The 17,098-nt window shown below is 42.0% G+C and overlaps 2 protein-coding genes across 2 annotated transcripts; one reads left to right on the top strand and one right to left on the bottom strand.

Annotated features, from left to right (window-relative positions):
- Positions 1-10,264: 10,264 nt before the first annotated feature.
- On the bottom strand, positions 10,265-11,370 carry LOC143188210 (uncharacterized). Its single transcript, XM_076392343.1, has 2 exons — positions 10,729-11,370; positions 10,265-10,649 (listed from the first exon to the last, which is right to left on the bottom strand). Exon 1 carries the CDS (start codon positions 11,284-11,286, stop codon positions 10,852-10,854), a length of 435 nt encoding a protein of 144 aa, XP_076248458.1. The 5' UTR covers positions 11,287-11,370; the 3' UTR covers positions 10,265-10,649; positions 10,729-10,851.
- Positions 11,371-15,304: 3,934 nt separating this feature from the next.
- LOC143188052 (uncharacterized) lies at positions 15,305-16,690 on the top strand. Its single transcript, XM_076392085.1, has 3 exons — positions 15,305-15,584; positions 15,658-15,994; positions 16,057-16,690. Exons 1-3 carry the CDS (start codon positions 15,305-15,307, stop codon positions 16,688-16,690), a joined length of 1,251 nt encoding a protein of 416 aa, XP_076248200.1.
- The last annotated feature ends 408 nt before the right edge of the window (positions 16,691-17,098 follow it).

The raw sequence follows: 17,098 nt of genomic DNA, 5'->3' as shown, positions 1-17,098 counted from the left end.
CGAGAGCTACCGCGTGATTCTGTCGCTAAATCTTCCTGTTGCTGCTTGTACCGCGTGTTCTCGACGCGGGATGGTTTTAGTTTCCTGTATCGCGCACGCCCCACGTTCTATCGTTTCTCTACCCGCGGTGTCTTATTCGTCTTAGAATTGTCTTTTCACGCATATATATATACATGTAGATGTAGATGTAGATGTAGATGTAGATGTAGATGTAGCGGAGATTGAAACGAAACTTATGGAGAGTCAACAGAGGAGGAGTCGGATGAAGAAGAATAAGAAGAACATGATACGACGATGCAGAGGACGAGGCTGGAAGGAGACGAAGAAAGCTCCTCCTCGTCCGCGAGAGGAAGTCGCGGAAGGCGACTCTCTCGTTGCGAATTTATTCGTTGAGATCGGTCAGTGTCCTACCTTTACACAGCTGAAGCACGGCGGCCTGTCGCGTCCCCTTGCACTGGCTTCCTGGACCTCACGGTAAGCACTGTGCACACAGAAAAGAGAGTCCACGTTCGAGTAGTCTGTCACTTTAAGTGTTCAGAGTTCGGTATGTCCACGCACCCACACACGCAAAGAGAGAGAGAAAGAATGGATGAAGCGAGAATTATCCAAAGAATACACGTCTCTACTCGCGATGCTAGCAATGCCACTACTGTGAAAACAATCGCTAGCGTTTGTACACGATGCTCGAGAAGATGCTCTGGATGCTCAAGGATCCTTTCGCGTCTGAAGACAAGTCAGCACTGACCAGCGCCTCCACCGCCGCCTCCGACGGAGGCCGTACCCTGTACCCCCTCTCTACCTTCCAGGCGTCGAACTCCCCCGAGAGTGCACACGAACGTTGGTACCACCCTCCACCACCTTGGAGCCGCCATTTTGAAGATATTTCGACTCTTCTCGTTCGTCGTTGTCCCTCCACCCACGCCTGACGACGAGCGTGCCGTAGAGGGGACGACACGAGGCAGCCGTACCACGTGCATCTGGAGGAGGGAGACAGGAAGATCAGGCCAAATTTCCCGTTGCCAGGCGCGATTCGCACGAGAATAACCCAGACCTAACCCAGACCTAGCCCAGACCTACCCCATGACTCACTAAAAATCTGTTAATAGATTGTCACGAATTATTTCTTCGAAATCACATAAAGATAAATCAGTTTCTTCCATTGTTAGCAATGTTGTCAACTTTATACAGTAACAATGTAGGAATTCAAAACTTTAGTAATGCGTATGTGAGTATTCTACGCATGCGCTCTTGCGTCTAATATTGCTGCGCGCATGCGTACAATACCATTTTTTTGAGGCTGCGCCCTGATATGCAACTAGAAATATCCAAAATGACTAAGCATTGCTGCACTGCAGGGCACCCGCTACTCATTTACGTAAAACTATGTTGGTCTCCCGATTCGCTCATAATATATGCCGTTGTGAAACGTCACTCCGTGTCTCTTAGTGGGTTTAGCCTGAGTTCCCTCAGATACATGTATAGGACCTGCCCCCTCGTTGACACGGTCTCATTGGCCCCCTTCACAGTCAAGTTACCAATTCCCTGGCATCTCTCGAGATTCAGCTAGCCCAGCTGCGATGCGGTCCTGAGCAGCCCACAGACGTCATGGTTGTTGACCCCACTGTTGTCTGGTCAGGTCAGCATCGTGAGTGTAGACATCGGCCCCAAGAATCCTCCCCGGACAGTCTCGTACAGGGAGTCCATTCGCAGTTCCCGGCAGGCAGTCAGGCTACTTAAAGGCTCCAGGTCCTCCTCTCTTAAGGACATACATGCAGATGCATTCAGTTTTTCGAGGCTTCGTAGCGATCTGCCAATGGCCGCGACTAACCCGTCCGTCCACCCAGCGACAGAAGCTGACGTCCAGCGTCCTCAGATTCCGAAGGGAATCCATTAGGTCTAGTGCCATTCTCGTTACTTCCGGTTCCAACACTGGCATCTCAGCCTCGTCCACATCGCCGATGATGGGTGCCGGATAAAAATTGGTGAGATGGATGACCAGCTCGGTTAATTCTGCATGTATTCGCCTGTTCCCTATCAAGGCCTCCAGCGGTCCGAAATCCGTGAGCTGGTAGCACCCGCTGATCTCGAGGGCCGCCAGGTGCTCGGCGGATGCTAGAGCAGACGCGAGATATTCGTTCTGCATCCGCTCGCCTCGATGGATGCGAAGAGAACTGACCCGGATCGCGTCTTTAATGGCTGTACCTGTGAACGAATTTCCCGATAATATGAGAGTTTGCAAGTTTTTATTTCTCTCAATGAGCTCTTTCAACTCTGGGTACACGAGGCTAGTGCACCTTCCTATGATGACAGACTCAAGCACCCGCAAGGTTTTTAGTTCCTTTAGGACAGGAGGACGTATGCTCACGCTGAGCAAATCGACGCTCCTCAGACGCCCACAGTGGGCGGTGGCGATGGATATCGCCTGCAGTCGGAGCGTGGACACCAGGCGCGAGTCGTCCAGCTTCAATAATGTGAGGTATCTCTCCCTCGCGAAGAATGACCCAACGGAATGGCTCGGTGCTGATTGGTCTCTTTTCCCATGAACAGTTCCATGAGTCTCCCTAGCGCCAATCATCGGGGTCGAAAGCGGTTACTGTACGGTTCGCGATTTCGTCTCGCGAATCTCGGGTTGTCACTCGCCAAGTTAATATTGAGTAACTGTTTCAAATTACTTCGGATAGACCTCGACGATAAAGTGTAAAATGACTAAAATGGAAGAGTCCGATTCGATGACTCGTTAGGTTAAAAATCGACAAGTTCGAACGATGACTTGCGATCCCCTGTCGTTACGTTTAGCAATCAACTCGTCCGAAAGACGACGTTTTTTCTTCTCTTTAGAAATCAACTAGTCCGAATGACGACGTTTGATCTTCTGTTTTTGATTTTTCGGAGTTCGCTCTTCATCCCCTTACAACCCCCAAAACGCGCGACTATAAGGGCGTCACCGATTTTGCACGATGAAACAAAAATCGATATGGATTGGCCTTCGACCGAAAGAAGGAAGATCCTCCTTGTCACCCTGACGGGGCAAAGGAACCGCCCCCGATCTCCTCGCGATGAAGGTGGAGGAGACCTCGCCTTCATGTCGAAGGCCGCGAAGATTGGGGAGGAAGAACGAACCCCGGAATAGCGTGGCTCGAGCGGGCCCACGCGCGTATTTTCCGAATATTTTTATGGCCGTATTGTCCCGCTAGTCAGCTCCGATCCTACGAGTCCGAAAAGGATGAGCTGGCGAAGGCACCGATTGCGGGGCAATACGGCCTTCGATGGTTATTAGGGAGGAACACTCCGCTCGAAGAAAGCACGAAATTACTTTATTCGGCCAGATGTGGATTTTTAGAAATATGAATGAATAAGCAAGTCCTTAAAGAATTCGGATTTCCACATCTGGCAGCAATAAATGCGTTTGCCTCTTCGAACGGAACAGTTACTTCCTGATAGGACCAAAGACTTCCCTCTCGCCATCGACGAGACACCTGCTCCATGGGCGCCCGGTCACGGTACTCCAAGAAGGTACCGATGTGTGCGAGACACTCGACGGGTGGGGTTGCTGCCGTGGAAGGCGGCAAAGTTAGGCCAGCGAAAGGGTCTGCTACTGGCTTCTTGATGGGGACGTCCACTCCTCGGAAATGCCAGCTGCCGGCTGGCAGGACCCCCAACTTCCGCTTATGGCAACCTTAAGAGAGTCATAGGGACGACCGCCACCAGGGGGTCTGGGGGGTCGGTTAGACCCCCCAGCCGGATCTCAGCGAGGTCAGCTGCGGTGCCAGTGCCCTTATTACGCTAGACTAGTGCAAACCGGGGATTCTCCCTTACATGGCACCTTAAGGCGGAACTCTGCGTACCACCGGACAATCCCACCCTTCAAACGTAGGAAGCTCAGACACCGCCCTAATCCTTTGACAATTACGCGCTGATTCGGCAGGCGGCACCGCCAGACGACTGATACCGGAAGGGCTCGGATACTAGAGGTCGGCCGTTGCCGATCCTCCGACACCTCAAACGCCCTGTGGGCTGCGTCGTGGAATACCGAAGTGTCCCCCCCTTAAGGGCACATGCGCGTCACTATTGGCACGAGATCCCTGAACCTGTCCTCTTGAAGCCAGCTGCCCCTCAGAGACCAACACCGATGAGGGGGCACCGTTAGCCAGCACGGTGGGGCTCCCCCTCCCCCAAGATATTCATATCGACAAGGCTTCCAAAGCCACGTTTGATGAGTTACCGCCGAGGACGCTTACCGCGAACCTCTACCACACATCTTGTTACTGACCGCGCCATCCGTTACCCACGGATGTGGGATTGGGCAGGCAACGACCAGTTTTAGGGGTAAACGGCGTGTGGTCTGCAAAGAGGACTCGTCTCGGATACTAGGTCGTGAGTGATACACGCCCGACACCTCAAACGACGGCCTCACCGTTTACCCGCCTCAAATCAATCATAGCAAGGAAAATTGACGCTGAACCGAAGCCAACACTTCTGGTTGTTATACATAAAGATATCGCTTTTAGAGTGTGTATTGCTTCTAGGCGCTCTGCTGCGCTTTGTTCATTCTTAACGCCAGGGAGGAGTTTTTCGCGGAGGGCTCTTGCAAGCTCCTGGTCAATGATAGCTCCTCTATCCTTCCGCAATTCGTCAACGCGTTTGCGTTGGAAATTTCGTCTAGCGGGTGAATTTTTGTGTCGTGGTTGTAATTTCTGCTCCAAGTCTTCGGCAGTAATAGGCATGGCCTCACTGCTGGAGGGTGCCTTTACTGCACGAACAACTGCCGCGGTATGTTTGTGAAATCTACTTATCTTAGAAAGTCGTTCAGTAGGCTGCAATCAGTACCTAAAAACGGGCGGGGTTGCTGCCGTGGAAGGCGGCAAAGTTAGGCCAGCGAAAGGGTCTGCTACTGGCTTCTTGATGGGGACGTCCACTCCTCGGAAATGCCAGCTGCCGGCTGGCAGGACCCCCAACTTCCGCTTATGGCACCAGAAGGAACCGCGCACTCGCTTCCTCGATGACCCGGCTCGCCTGCTCCGCAGTTCCGAATGTTATGAAAGCGGTATTCCTCGTGGCCTTCCTTTGGATCACGGTATCCTCAGCGCCAAGGTGACCGAACACCTTCATGAGGTCCTTCTTCTTCGTGTAGGACGCCAACCTCGCCACGTACACTCGGCGTTCCGCCTCGACCACTCGGTGACCGCTAGTGCTTGCCATCCTAGTGTAGTATGCAAATCGCAAGACTATAAGTGAGTTCATGTTCAAATACATAATGTAGACCCTTTGTTTGACGTTTTGTGGTGGAAAGAAGGACACCGGATTCGTCCCGAGGCAATTAAGTGAACGCAGTGGTTAATCCCTGGGAGTAGTTCCCCTGAAGCCCCGAAAATGACCCATTCGTGACAAGTCACTGGCTTGGTTTCTAACAACGCGATTCGTAGGTGTTTAATCCGTTGATTCCCCCAACTACGATAAACTCTGGACTCTAAATTAGCTTCAGTTTGTCTGGATGTTTAGTAAGAAGGTTGCCTTGCTCATCCTTTAGTATAATGCCCCTTCCTTCCAGGGTTCAAACAATCACATAAGGACCGCGGTAGCGCTCATGAAATTTTCCCCTTTTGGGTTCGACCAAGACATGTACCACGTCTCATATCTTTCCCTGGAATGATCTCGCTTTCCCATCATACTGTACCTTAGAGGTTTCACTGGCTTTGATAAGATTCTTTCCTGCTAGTGTTTGTATTTGTGCTCTTAGATCTTGCAAGTAAGCATTATAAATTGGGAGGTTTTGATCCAATTCAAAGCTATTCGGACATCGTGCTAATCTACCGGACACTATTTCATACAGCGTGAAGTTAGCCGCTTCGTGTACTGTCATATTGTATGAAAATATCGCGAAAGGTATCAAGCGATCCCAGTCGTCGAAGTCGTTTACATAATGACTGAGATACTCGGTTAGAACGATGTGGCTTCTTTCTAATGCCTCATTCTCTTGTGGTCGGTAACCTGAAGTTGTGACATGATGTACACGTAGTATACGTGTCAAATCTCGAATCAAGTTGATAAAACTAGTGCCTCTGTCAGTCAGGATTACATGGGGTGCGCCATGTTGTACGGGTAGAGGTGTTCGGGCCCGAGCGGACTCTGGCACCACCGTACGAAAGTTAAAAGTTAGAAAAATTTAAAAATATGCGTAGATACAAAACTAATAGAAAACTTTTATATTTGCTGTAAAACGACAAAAACGTTTCATATTCAATTTTTTTAGACTGTAATTTTCTCAGTCTTATTCTGTTTCAATTTCAACTGCGGGATTCTTGACTTTAGCTCACACATGTGCGCACACAATCGTCTTCGTCCCTGTAGCCATTCGTCCTCGACTCACCGATGGCACAGCGGCTACAGTACTATGAGTTTCGCTTACAATATTTAGACGGCAGTACGTCTTTGTCTACCCTAGCGAGAGGACCACCCTGTATGTAAATCAGATAGCAATTTGCTAGTTGCGGTTACAGGTTCGCAATCTGCGGATACAAAGAGTATGTAGTGAGATCGGGAATAAGTGAGATATTCTCTGGTGTTAGATATGAATTCATTAATCTTATGTTGAAGTTGAAGGTGAAGGTGGAATGCCTTCAGTCATTAGTGCTTCTGGAACCTTTTGATTTCCTAATAGACGTCTGAGCGGATGTACAGAGAAGATCCTTCCTCCCTATTTAGAAGGTTGTGTGGAATCCGTGCCCCGCGGTTACCGCAGCGCCAGCAAATCCGGCGGTCCGGCCTTAGTGGCGGCCCCGTTACGGGCGGCTCTGGCGGAGTTAGGGTAATAACCCTCGCCCTACACGGGGAGCACGGCCTTGATCGTGGCGGCAGTGGACAGTCACGCGAGGCGAGTGGCGTGGTTTCCCTCGCGGTTCTCAGCACATTGGTGTTGCCTGAAGACCCCTCGCTTTCGCTCGGTGGTATGGTCCTCGCGGCTGGTATAGCCGGCATAGGTGGCACCGTTGTGCCCCTGTCCTTGGACGGTTCTTTTTTTCTATTCCTATTTTTCTCTCTTTCTCTCTGTCTCATTTTCTAACTCATTTACTCACTGACTCTCCTAAACACAATCATTGAGTCACTATCGTTATCCATAAAAATATCTTCTCCTGCTTGTTCTTCTTCTTCTCCTTCTTCGTCTTTTTCTTCCCCAACTTGCAGCTCGATCAATTCCTCCATGATGTCATCGATTTCCCAATATTTTTTTTTTCAATTTTTTCTGAGTGTTTAATATAATTTTCCCAATATTCTTGGGTTATATTATTTACTCCTTCCATAACCAATCTCTTCACGTCTTCCAGTTTATAGGTTGTATTGTTCATTCTAATGTAGTTTTTTATCTTGGACCATACCATCTCAATCGGATTTAACTCACAGTGATAGGGTGGTAACCTTAATACAAGTTTATTCTGTTCTTTAGCACATTCGTCAACTACATATGTCGAATATAGAGGTTTCAATTTATTAACAATCTTTATTAATTCAAATTTCAATGCATTGTTTGGTACTGTTTGCTCTTTTAAATTCAACCATTCAATAATTTTTTTTTTACCAATTTTTGGTTCGTCACTTTTCTTTCTTCGTCGAATAGTATGGTGCATTGTCAAGGACAATTATACAATTGTCTTCCAGTTTTGTTAATATTTTTTTTAAACCATTCCAAAAAATGTTCGCCATTCATTTCGTCGTGATAATCTGCTGTATTTTTCTTTAACGTAAAACACAGCAAGCCTCCCGGTACGAACCCATCTGTCGACCCGATGTGCAGAATAATTAGCCGCTTTCCTTTACCTGTTGTCTTCTTACAACAATCACCGGCGTTCACCCATGTTTCATTTAGGAAATAGATTTTTCGCCCTTCATCTCGGTACTGCTGGATTTTACGTAAATAGTTTCGACGTCATAATATTATATCGTTACGTTCCAGTAACGCATTATTTCTCTTCCTCGATACGAATTTAAAATTTAGTTTGATCAGTATTTTGTAGAAAGTAGTGCGATTGAAGTTTGGCAGTTGTGTATCATCATTAACATCCGCAAATATATTTTCAGACTCATCGTTTCCTGAATCACAATTATTACAAACAAAGTAAATGCAACCTCTGTTTGAAATACATTTTTCATGGGCCCATTGTTTGCAAGGATTGCATTGAATCCAACCTTCACCTGGAACACTGTCACTGTACTTCTCGCAGCAAATCAAACAGAAGTATTCATCATCAGAGCTGGAATCACTGTTAACCTCTTGTAAAATAGCTTTTTTTACTTGCTCAACTTTTTTATTTGCTTTGCTTTTCTTGTTTACACTTTTCCTCCATGTCTGGATACTGTCATAAAATCTGCAGTATGCATAGTTGAGATCATGTATACTTCTTTTTTATCAATCCATTTCAGGACCAATAAATGTTTCGAGGTACGAAAAGACACCTCTCCTATCTTCAATCTATTTTCGATCTTGGGCATTCCTTGCCGTCTTCTTCTTACTGTCCCGCATGCGTTTGTGTGATTGTTGTATAATAGGTTAAATAATACGGAACTCGAGTAAAAATTATCCACATAAAGGGTATGGCTCTTTCTTAAATATGGCTTCAACAGTTCTAAGACGACTGCTCCAGATTTGCCAATGCTCTTGACAAGACTAGTTCTAACTGTAGAGATACTCCGGTATAAACTATCATGTCCTGCACAAATCCGGCTTTGCAATCGGAAAGAATAAACAACTCTATCCCGAACCTATTTCTTTTCATCGAATATACTGTTTAAAAAATAGGCGGCCTTCGTATAAAAGTAAACTTTCATCTATGCAAAGTTCTTGGTAAAGGTGCATCTACACTATATAACAAAACTCTGTTATATAACCGATCTGTTTCAAACTTTGTTATATGACATGTTACTATAACTTGTTACTAGTGTAGTGGATTAGGCAACCACTGGAGAAAAATAAGAAACCGAAGTCAGGATTTTATTGCGCAAGAAAACGTGACGACTCTCTTCGCGACGCCGCCATTTTTATTTTCTTTCGCCGCGATCTGCGCGCCACGCGGTTCAACCACGTCTACCCACATTCAAGGGCCCCTGTCCCACATACCACATGGTCATGCTACTACACTAGAACTCATTAAATTGCGTCTGATCCATCGGATCTCGTATGGAATATCGTCCATGAGATCCGGCAGAACATGTTCTAAAAAAACTTTATACGCTGGGCCGTCCAGCCGGTCTGGCAAAATTTACGGCCCAACGATAAATTCGCAACAAATGCCGGCCCATACATTAATCGACCAACGGGCTTGTGCTGCACGTGGGCGAAGCGCCAGTGGATTCCCGTCGCTGCTCCACACATGCAAATTGTGGGAGTTAAAGCACCCTTCCTTCACTATTGAAAAGGGCTTCATCAGTCCACAAAATGTATCTGCAGAACGACAGCGCTACATGTTCCAACAGCCACCTGGAATACTGAAGCTGCTGGTCATAATCCCCTGGGTGTAAATGTTGCACCCGTATGTACTTATACAGTGTACCGTCGTGTGGCAACACTAGAACAAATTGCAGAAATATCCGTTAATTAGATAACATTCTTTTTCTCAGTTCATAACACTAGTTTACAAAATGAAATTGATTTCATGTACATTTGATGGAAGGTAACTTTCCTTATGGATTTTCTCCCGCTGAATTCGAAAATCAAGGTTAAAATTTTTTTTATGGAACAGGTTTGAACCACTTGCGCTGGCAAAAAATTCACTGACGCGTGTACCAGAACGGTCCAGTGTAACTCGCTGGGAGGCGTCACGCAATGTTCGATGCCTCAGAGAAATCGGAAAAAGATTTATATTTTCTAAACTAATTTATTGTTGACCTAGAACTTTTTATAGTTTTTTGAAGGGAATATGGAGCATCGGTTGATTATAAAATTATACAAATACAGGGTGTTGGTATGTATTATTTAAAAATTCACGAACACTTCGTCCACAATGAGCTTAGTGCTCCACCCTGTTGGAAAAGCATAGTATTCCTTACAGCTAATGGAATATTTTCCAAGAGCAAAGGCAGCTCATTTTGTAAAAACTCCAAGTACGTCCTGGCTGTTAATGTCTCCGGGAGAAAAACTGGATAACATTTCGATGATTATTGACTTTTTAGATAGTTATTACGTAACTAATTGACAATACAATGTTGATGATAATGCTCCATTTAGTATCGATGGAGCTCCATATTGGTAGGAATCACGGAATAATACATTCGTTCCTGCATTCTTGGTTAGCCATTGCAACACTGATTGTTGACGCCACTGCCTCAGCGAAAACTGACAGTTCGTTTTTTGAATAAAACAACACAATTTTGATTGTAAAAAAATATATGAAGGAACCCAACTTTATTTTTTAGAACATTTTAGAAATAGTTTTGGCTCTTGCTCTGTCCTCGGTTGGTTTTAGGATCCGTTTCTCTCACGAGGAACCATATGTAGTTTGCCAACATTGCTTCATCTCAAAACCCTTGATAGCGTCGCTCAATGGTCTTAATTTGTTGGTGAAATCTCTCGCCGTGGTCATCACTTACGTAACCAAGATTGTCCGGAAAGAAATTCAAATGAGAGTGTAAAAAATGGATTTTCAGAGACATATGTACACCTGTTGGAATTAAATAAAATGATAAAAAGAATACAAGAGAAAATGAACAAGAATGAAATCAAATAATGGCATTCCATACCCATCTTGTTGTAGTTCTCCAGCAAATCGGTAATAATTGCCTCGTAGCTAGGGCTTTTATCGTTTCCAAGGAAATTGGTAACAACCAGCCAAAATGAATTCCAAACTTCGTTTTCAACGGGTATTAAATATGTTGGAAACTCTGTGCTTCTGAGCAGTTTATGTGTGGACCAACAAAGACGCCTTCCTTGATTTTTGCTGTAGAAAGCTGCGGGAAAAGCTTTCTCAAATAGGAGAATACTTGGCTTTCCTTGTCTAAGGCCTTCACAAAATTTTTGAAGAGGCCAAGTTTAATGTGCAACGCCGGAAGAATTATATTTTCTTTCTTGACAAGGGGCACGTATTTAATATTGTCGTTGCCCACTGTGACGTTATCCCTTTCTGGCCAGTTTTGTCTTCTATCATGATGATCACGAGCGCGGCTATCCCAGAGGCAAAGAAAGCAGCAATATTTTGTATACCCACCCTGCATTCCACACAACATGCCAACGACTTTCAGATCGGAACATATTTTCCAATTGTGATGCTCGTATTGAATGTATTTTATCAAAGCGGCCATTATGTCGTATGACTCTTTAGTGTTGATGGCATGATCAATGGGTATAGATGGTTTTTCATTGCCAATATGCAATAAGACTGCTTTCGAAGTGTCCTTACTACCGTCAATGAACAAGCGCCACTCATTTGGATCGTAAGGCTCTCTGAGTTGCTGAAACAAAGCAGGAATATCGGTGCAGTAGCATACAGTGGCGAGCATATAAATAGGGAAACATTTTTTTTCAATATATAGGATATTATTTTAACTTTGTGATTGGGATTTCCGATTTTTTCATTTAACGTATTAAAAGTACAGTTCTTAAGCTTTACAATCATATATCATTTCGTCTTTTTACCTCTGTTTTATCGTTCATAAACACGTTTTTACTTATCTAAACATATTTTATTTTACAACATTAACACAGTATTAATAAAAAAATGTATTGCAATTAATATTTAGTGGCACCCCCTTTGTTTTTTGTAATTTCCGCACAACGACGTGGCATAAAATCAATGAGATTGATTCAACAAGCAATAGGAATTTTTTTCCAAGTTTCTTCTATTAAATGGTATAAATGGTTTAAATTTGACGGCTTCCATTCTTTAAATAATAAAAAATGTCATCAAATCGCAATTGTTGTGTCGTGGGATATAATAGTGTTGACAGAAAATATAATGGTGTACATTTTTATACTTTTCCTGATCGACCATGGGAGTCAGAACGAAGGAAATATTGGATAAGTGTTGTCCGTCGTATCACGTAAGTCGCTCTCTTATTTTGATACTTGACTAATGTTTTTTTTTGAAAAGGATATGAAAATACATAGATTTCAAATAAAACAGAAAGAATTTGAATGAAATACTTGTTAATGGCTGATTTGTCACAATTAATCTTATACAGTGGCTCAAAGTAAAATTCGGACACTAACGTTTTGGGGCCTTATGAAGCGATTGGTAGAGTAAGAAAAGAATATAAACAAAAATAAAGCTATTTTTAGTAAGCTTTATTCAAGGTTATATAAATTCACTAAATTCTTATAAATTCTAAATTCACTAAATTCAATAAATTCACTAAAAACAAAAACAAAATTTATTTACATTAAGCCATAAAAAAATGAAGTTTAAAAAGTAATGGAATTTGACCTTAAAATAAAACTCGGACAGTAGAAAATTTTCTTGTAGATACATATGTTTTATACTATTTTTATTTGATATTATTGGGTATGGGAATAAGTTTCCGCCCTTTTTCAAACAAACTTAATATTTATTTAAACAATGAAATATTACGTCATATTATGCGAAGTATGCACCATTGGAAGCGACAACTTTTCCCCATCTTTCAGACAGCATACGGATTCCTCGGAGAAAAAAATCAGGTTCTTTCGACTCGATCCATTCATTGAGCCATTTTTCGATACTTTCGTAAGAAGTAAACCGCTCTTCGGTAAGGGCTGACTGCATAGATCGGAATAGATGGTAATCCGAAGGTGCAATATCTGGGGAGTACGGCGGGTGGGGTAAGACTTCCCAATTCACTCCTTCCAAATATTTTTTCACAGGTTGAGCAACGTGTGGCCTAGCGTTGTCATGCAGCAAAATGAGTTTATCATATCTACCGTCTCATTCCAGCCGTTTCTCTTTCAAAGCTCGATTCAAACGTATTAGCTGCAGTCGGTAACAATCGCCAGTGATTGTTTCGGACGGTTTAAGGAGTTCAGAATAAATGACACCTCTCTGGTTCTACCAGATGCACAACATAACCTTTGAAGCATGAATATTTTTTTTCGGCGTCGATGGACCTGGTTCACCTGGCAGCCCCCAATTTTTTCGACGCTTAGGGTTATCGTAATAGACCCATTTTTCATCGCGAAATTACCAGTTTCCTTTCATTTTTAACAGTGTAAGTATTGTGTATGGTATGAAAAATGATTGGATTCATTATATTTTTATATTACATAGTATATTTTTAGGTTAATTTAATTTACCTGAATATGCCAAGAGGTAAATTATTAAATAAAGAGGAAAAGGCTGAGATAACTGCTTATAAAGATGCAGGACACTCTAACAGAGAAATTGCTATAAAACTTAAAAGATCACATAATGTAGTCAATAATTTTATTAAGTTAGGTCATTTATATGGCAAAAATCATCCAAAAGGCGGAAATAAGAAGCTGACGCGAAGACAGACTTCATTAATTTTGCGAGCTGCATCAAAGCAGAATGTCACGACTGGTCAAACAAAAGCAGATTTAAATCTTCCAGTCACTAAAAGGCGTATACAACAAATTTTACGAAGTAGTAAACGCTTCACATGGAGTAAAAAACTTTCGAAGCCACCCTTAACACTTCATCATAAACAGGCGAGACTCGCGTTTGCTAAGAATCATATGACGTGGAATGAAGAATGGAAACACGTAATTTTTTCCGACGAGAAAAAATTTAAACTGGATGGGCCAAATGGTTTTAAGTTTTATTGGCATGACCTAAGTCAAACACAAAATATTGCCATGAGTCGAAACTTTGGTGGTGGAACTGTTATGATTTGGGCTGCGTTTAGTTATACTGCTAAGACAGCAATATGTTGGATATCAACGAGGATGAACTCTCAAAATTATGTAGATGTATTAGAAGATGTTTTAGTCCCATTCATGGAACAAACAGATTCTGAAGACTGGATATTTTAACAGGACAACGCGGCCATTCACAATTCAAGATTTTGTTGGTAGTCCTTTATTTGCACTTACAGCTTTTAATCGATTCGGCATGGACCGTACTAGTTTCTCGCAATACGAAGGATCAATATTTGCCCATTCCTCTTTTAATGCTTTCTCTAAATCTTTAGCATTAGAAATAATGTGGCTTTTCAATTTTTCTTCTAAGTACACCCATAGATGTTCAATTACATTAAAATCAGGTGATTGAGCGGGAGTTTCGATTAGGTGTGGGTAAGTAACCATAGACGAACATTATGAGCCCGATGCTTTGGATCATTGCCCTGGTAGAAACTGTAAGAATCGGCAATACCTAACTTTTCCACACTATCCCTTAAATTGTTCTTCAAAATCTGTAGATATTTTGTCTGATCCATGATCCCGTCAATAATGTGTAGATTTCCTGGTCTAGCAGCTGACATGCATCCCCACACCATTATTGAACCTCCCCCATGTTTAACAGTAGGTCGTAAATTCTTTTCTTTGTACTCCTCATTAGGTTTTCTCCAAACACAAGTTTGTCCAGCGGATCGAAAAATGTTAAATTTACTCTCGTCTGTATATAAAACTGTCCTCCAAAATGAAAAAGCTTTATTTTTGTACAATTTCGCGAATTGCAATGTTTTTGAACGATTTGTTTTGCTCACAAATGGTTTCTTCCTAGCAACTCTCCCATTAAAATTATTTTTTCTTAATATAATCCTCACTGTTTCTGGATTAGCTTCTTTTCCTAAATGTATTTTAGCTTCAGTAGCTAACTTCAGGGCACTTAATTGTGGATTTTTTTTTAATTTGTCGTACGATCCAACACTCCTCAGATTCTGTGAAGATCTTAGTTTTGGTTTATTTTCCACATTATTTCTGGATCTAAAGCGTTTTATAATGTCGTGAACTGTAAAGTGACTACGTTTCACTATTGATGCAATATTTCGTACAGACAAACCGTCTCGAAAGTGACTTATAACAAGTTCCAGGACTTCTAATGACGTTTGTCTACATTGCCTAGCCATTTTGAGAAATTAAAACAAAACTTCGCAGAAACTAACGACTTACGTCAACTAAAACCTACATAAAATGAAAGCATGAAAAAATGAAGGGTGATTCCCCGCGTTTCATTTGTTTTTCCCACAGGATTACCAACTGTCCGAGTTTCAGTTTGAGGCTAGTTTTTATGACTTTTAACATTTCCATTTTGTTTTGAATTATCGTGAATAATTTATTGTCTTTGCTTAATAAATTTTATATGACCTTAAGTGTAAATTATTGAAAATAATTCTGTTTTTCATTTAATTTGGTTTCTTATACTAATAATAACCTCAGAAAGTGAAAATGTATGGGTGTCCGAGTTTTACTTGGAGCCACTGTATTTGTTCCAGTTCAGATGGTAAGCCATGGAAGCCAAGTGAAAATTCAAGAATTTGCAGTCTTCATTTTTGCGGAGGTGAAAAATCTAACAATCCTGCAAACGATGCATACAATCCAACCATCTTTCCTTCCGTCTATAAAACGACAAAATATTCAAATTCAAAAAGAACAGAGAGGTTAACAGCAAGGAGAAAAAGATTGCAGGAAGTCATTGCTGGTTCCACAGCGCTTAATAAGTTTTCTTGTAAGTTCAATTTACAATATTTGCCAAAAAAATACTAATTGGATAAATAATTCAGATGTATTATTTCATGAAGGTACAAACGAGGCAGGGATCTCCACTGGAACCATGGGCTCAATGGATGATTGTTCCAATGGAGGAAATATTTTTGAACATGTGGCTACCCAAATCGAACCAATTTTTTTGGATGATTCACCGATACCCAATGATGGCCCATCAACATTGTTTTGCTGGCAGAATTCAGTTACTAATGAAGCTTCCACACAAACATCTATCGTCTTGACAAATAAGTGCCAAGATAAACTGTTGCTACCACTACCAAAAAAAACTAAAAATGTTCGCATTGACCCAGACTATTCATCAAAAATAGGATTTGCAGGATTTGAGGACGTAAAAGACGACACAACGATGAAGCAACTGGGAGGAATATCCTTATCTTTTTTTCACGTGTTACTGGCATTTGTTCAACCGCAAGAAAAAGGACAGTCAGAATTTTGAACGGACAGAATAGACTGCTATTGTTTTTAATGAAGATGAAACTTAGATTAAGCTTTGGAGCAATCGGATGCATCTTTAAGGTTTCAAAAACAAGTGCTTCGAATATATTTTATGAAATTCTTGAAACTCTCTATGAAAAGACGAAAACTTGGATATTTTGGCCTTCGAGGGAAGCAGTAAAAGAAATTGTGCCTTCAGCGTTCAAGGATCATCCTAATTGTCGTGCCATAATAGATTGTAGTGAACTTCCGTGTGACACTCCACCAACTGTTGAACAACGAATCCATATGTATTCGAGATATAAGAGCGGCTTCACAGTCAAATTCTTAATTGCTATTTCTCCTTCAGGTATGATTACCTTCATTTCTAAAGGATATGGTGGTTGCATTACTGATGGATTTATTACCAATGATTCCGGATTCATAAGCCTGGTGAAACATGGTGATGAAATTATGGCAGACAAAGAATTTCCTCAAATAAAAACTGCTCTTCTCGAACGTCAGTGTGCGCTCGTAATGCCTCCATTTGCAATGAATCCTCAATTTACAGCGGAAGAAATTTTTCAGGGTTATTCGATAGCATCCGTTCGAATACTTTTTCACGCAATCTGAATCTGTGCGGCAGTGTATTAAATTGTAATATAGTACAGAATCCAATTACTGTTACTTTATCCACTCCAAAATTAATATGTTTTAATTTTTCAAATATTTTTTATCTTCAATATATATTGTTTATTCATCAAGGGTAAAGTTTTAAAACGCCATAATTTGATAATTATAATGTATTTATTGGCATATTGAAAATTTAAAAATGAACTCCAAACCATAGATAAACAAGAACTTACAATAATAAAAAGACAATAACAAAATTAATAGTTTAACTGCGTATGATATATCTCGAAACAAGTGTCAACACATAATCCAACATCGCATTTATTGCACTGGTATTGGGTATTAGGGTGGTTACAAGGCATAGGGGGGAAATTTTTTTTCCTCGTATCTTCGACGGGAACCCCCAAA

Source organism: Calliopsis andreniformis, chromosome 2 (assembly GCF_051401765.1).
Source record: "Calliopsis andreniformis isolate RMS-2024a chromosome 2, iyCalAndr_principal, whole genome shotgun sequence".
In the NCBI taxonomy this organism is placed as follows: Eukaryota; Metazoa; Arthropoda; class Insecta; order Hymenoptera; family Andrenidae; genus Calliopsis; species Calliopsis andreniformis.
Note: the sequence above shows the minus strand (reverse complement) of the source record. Positions and strands in the feature narration are given on the sequence as shown.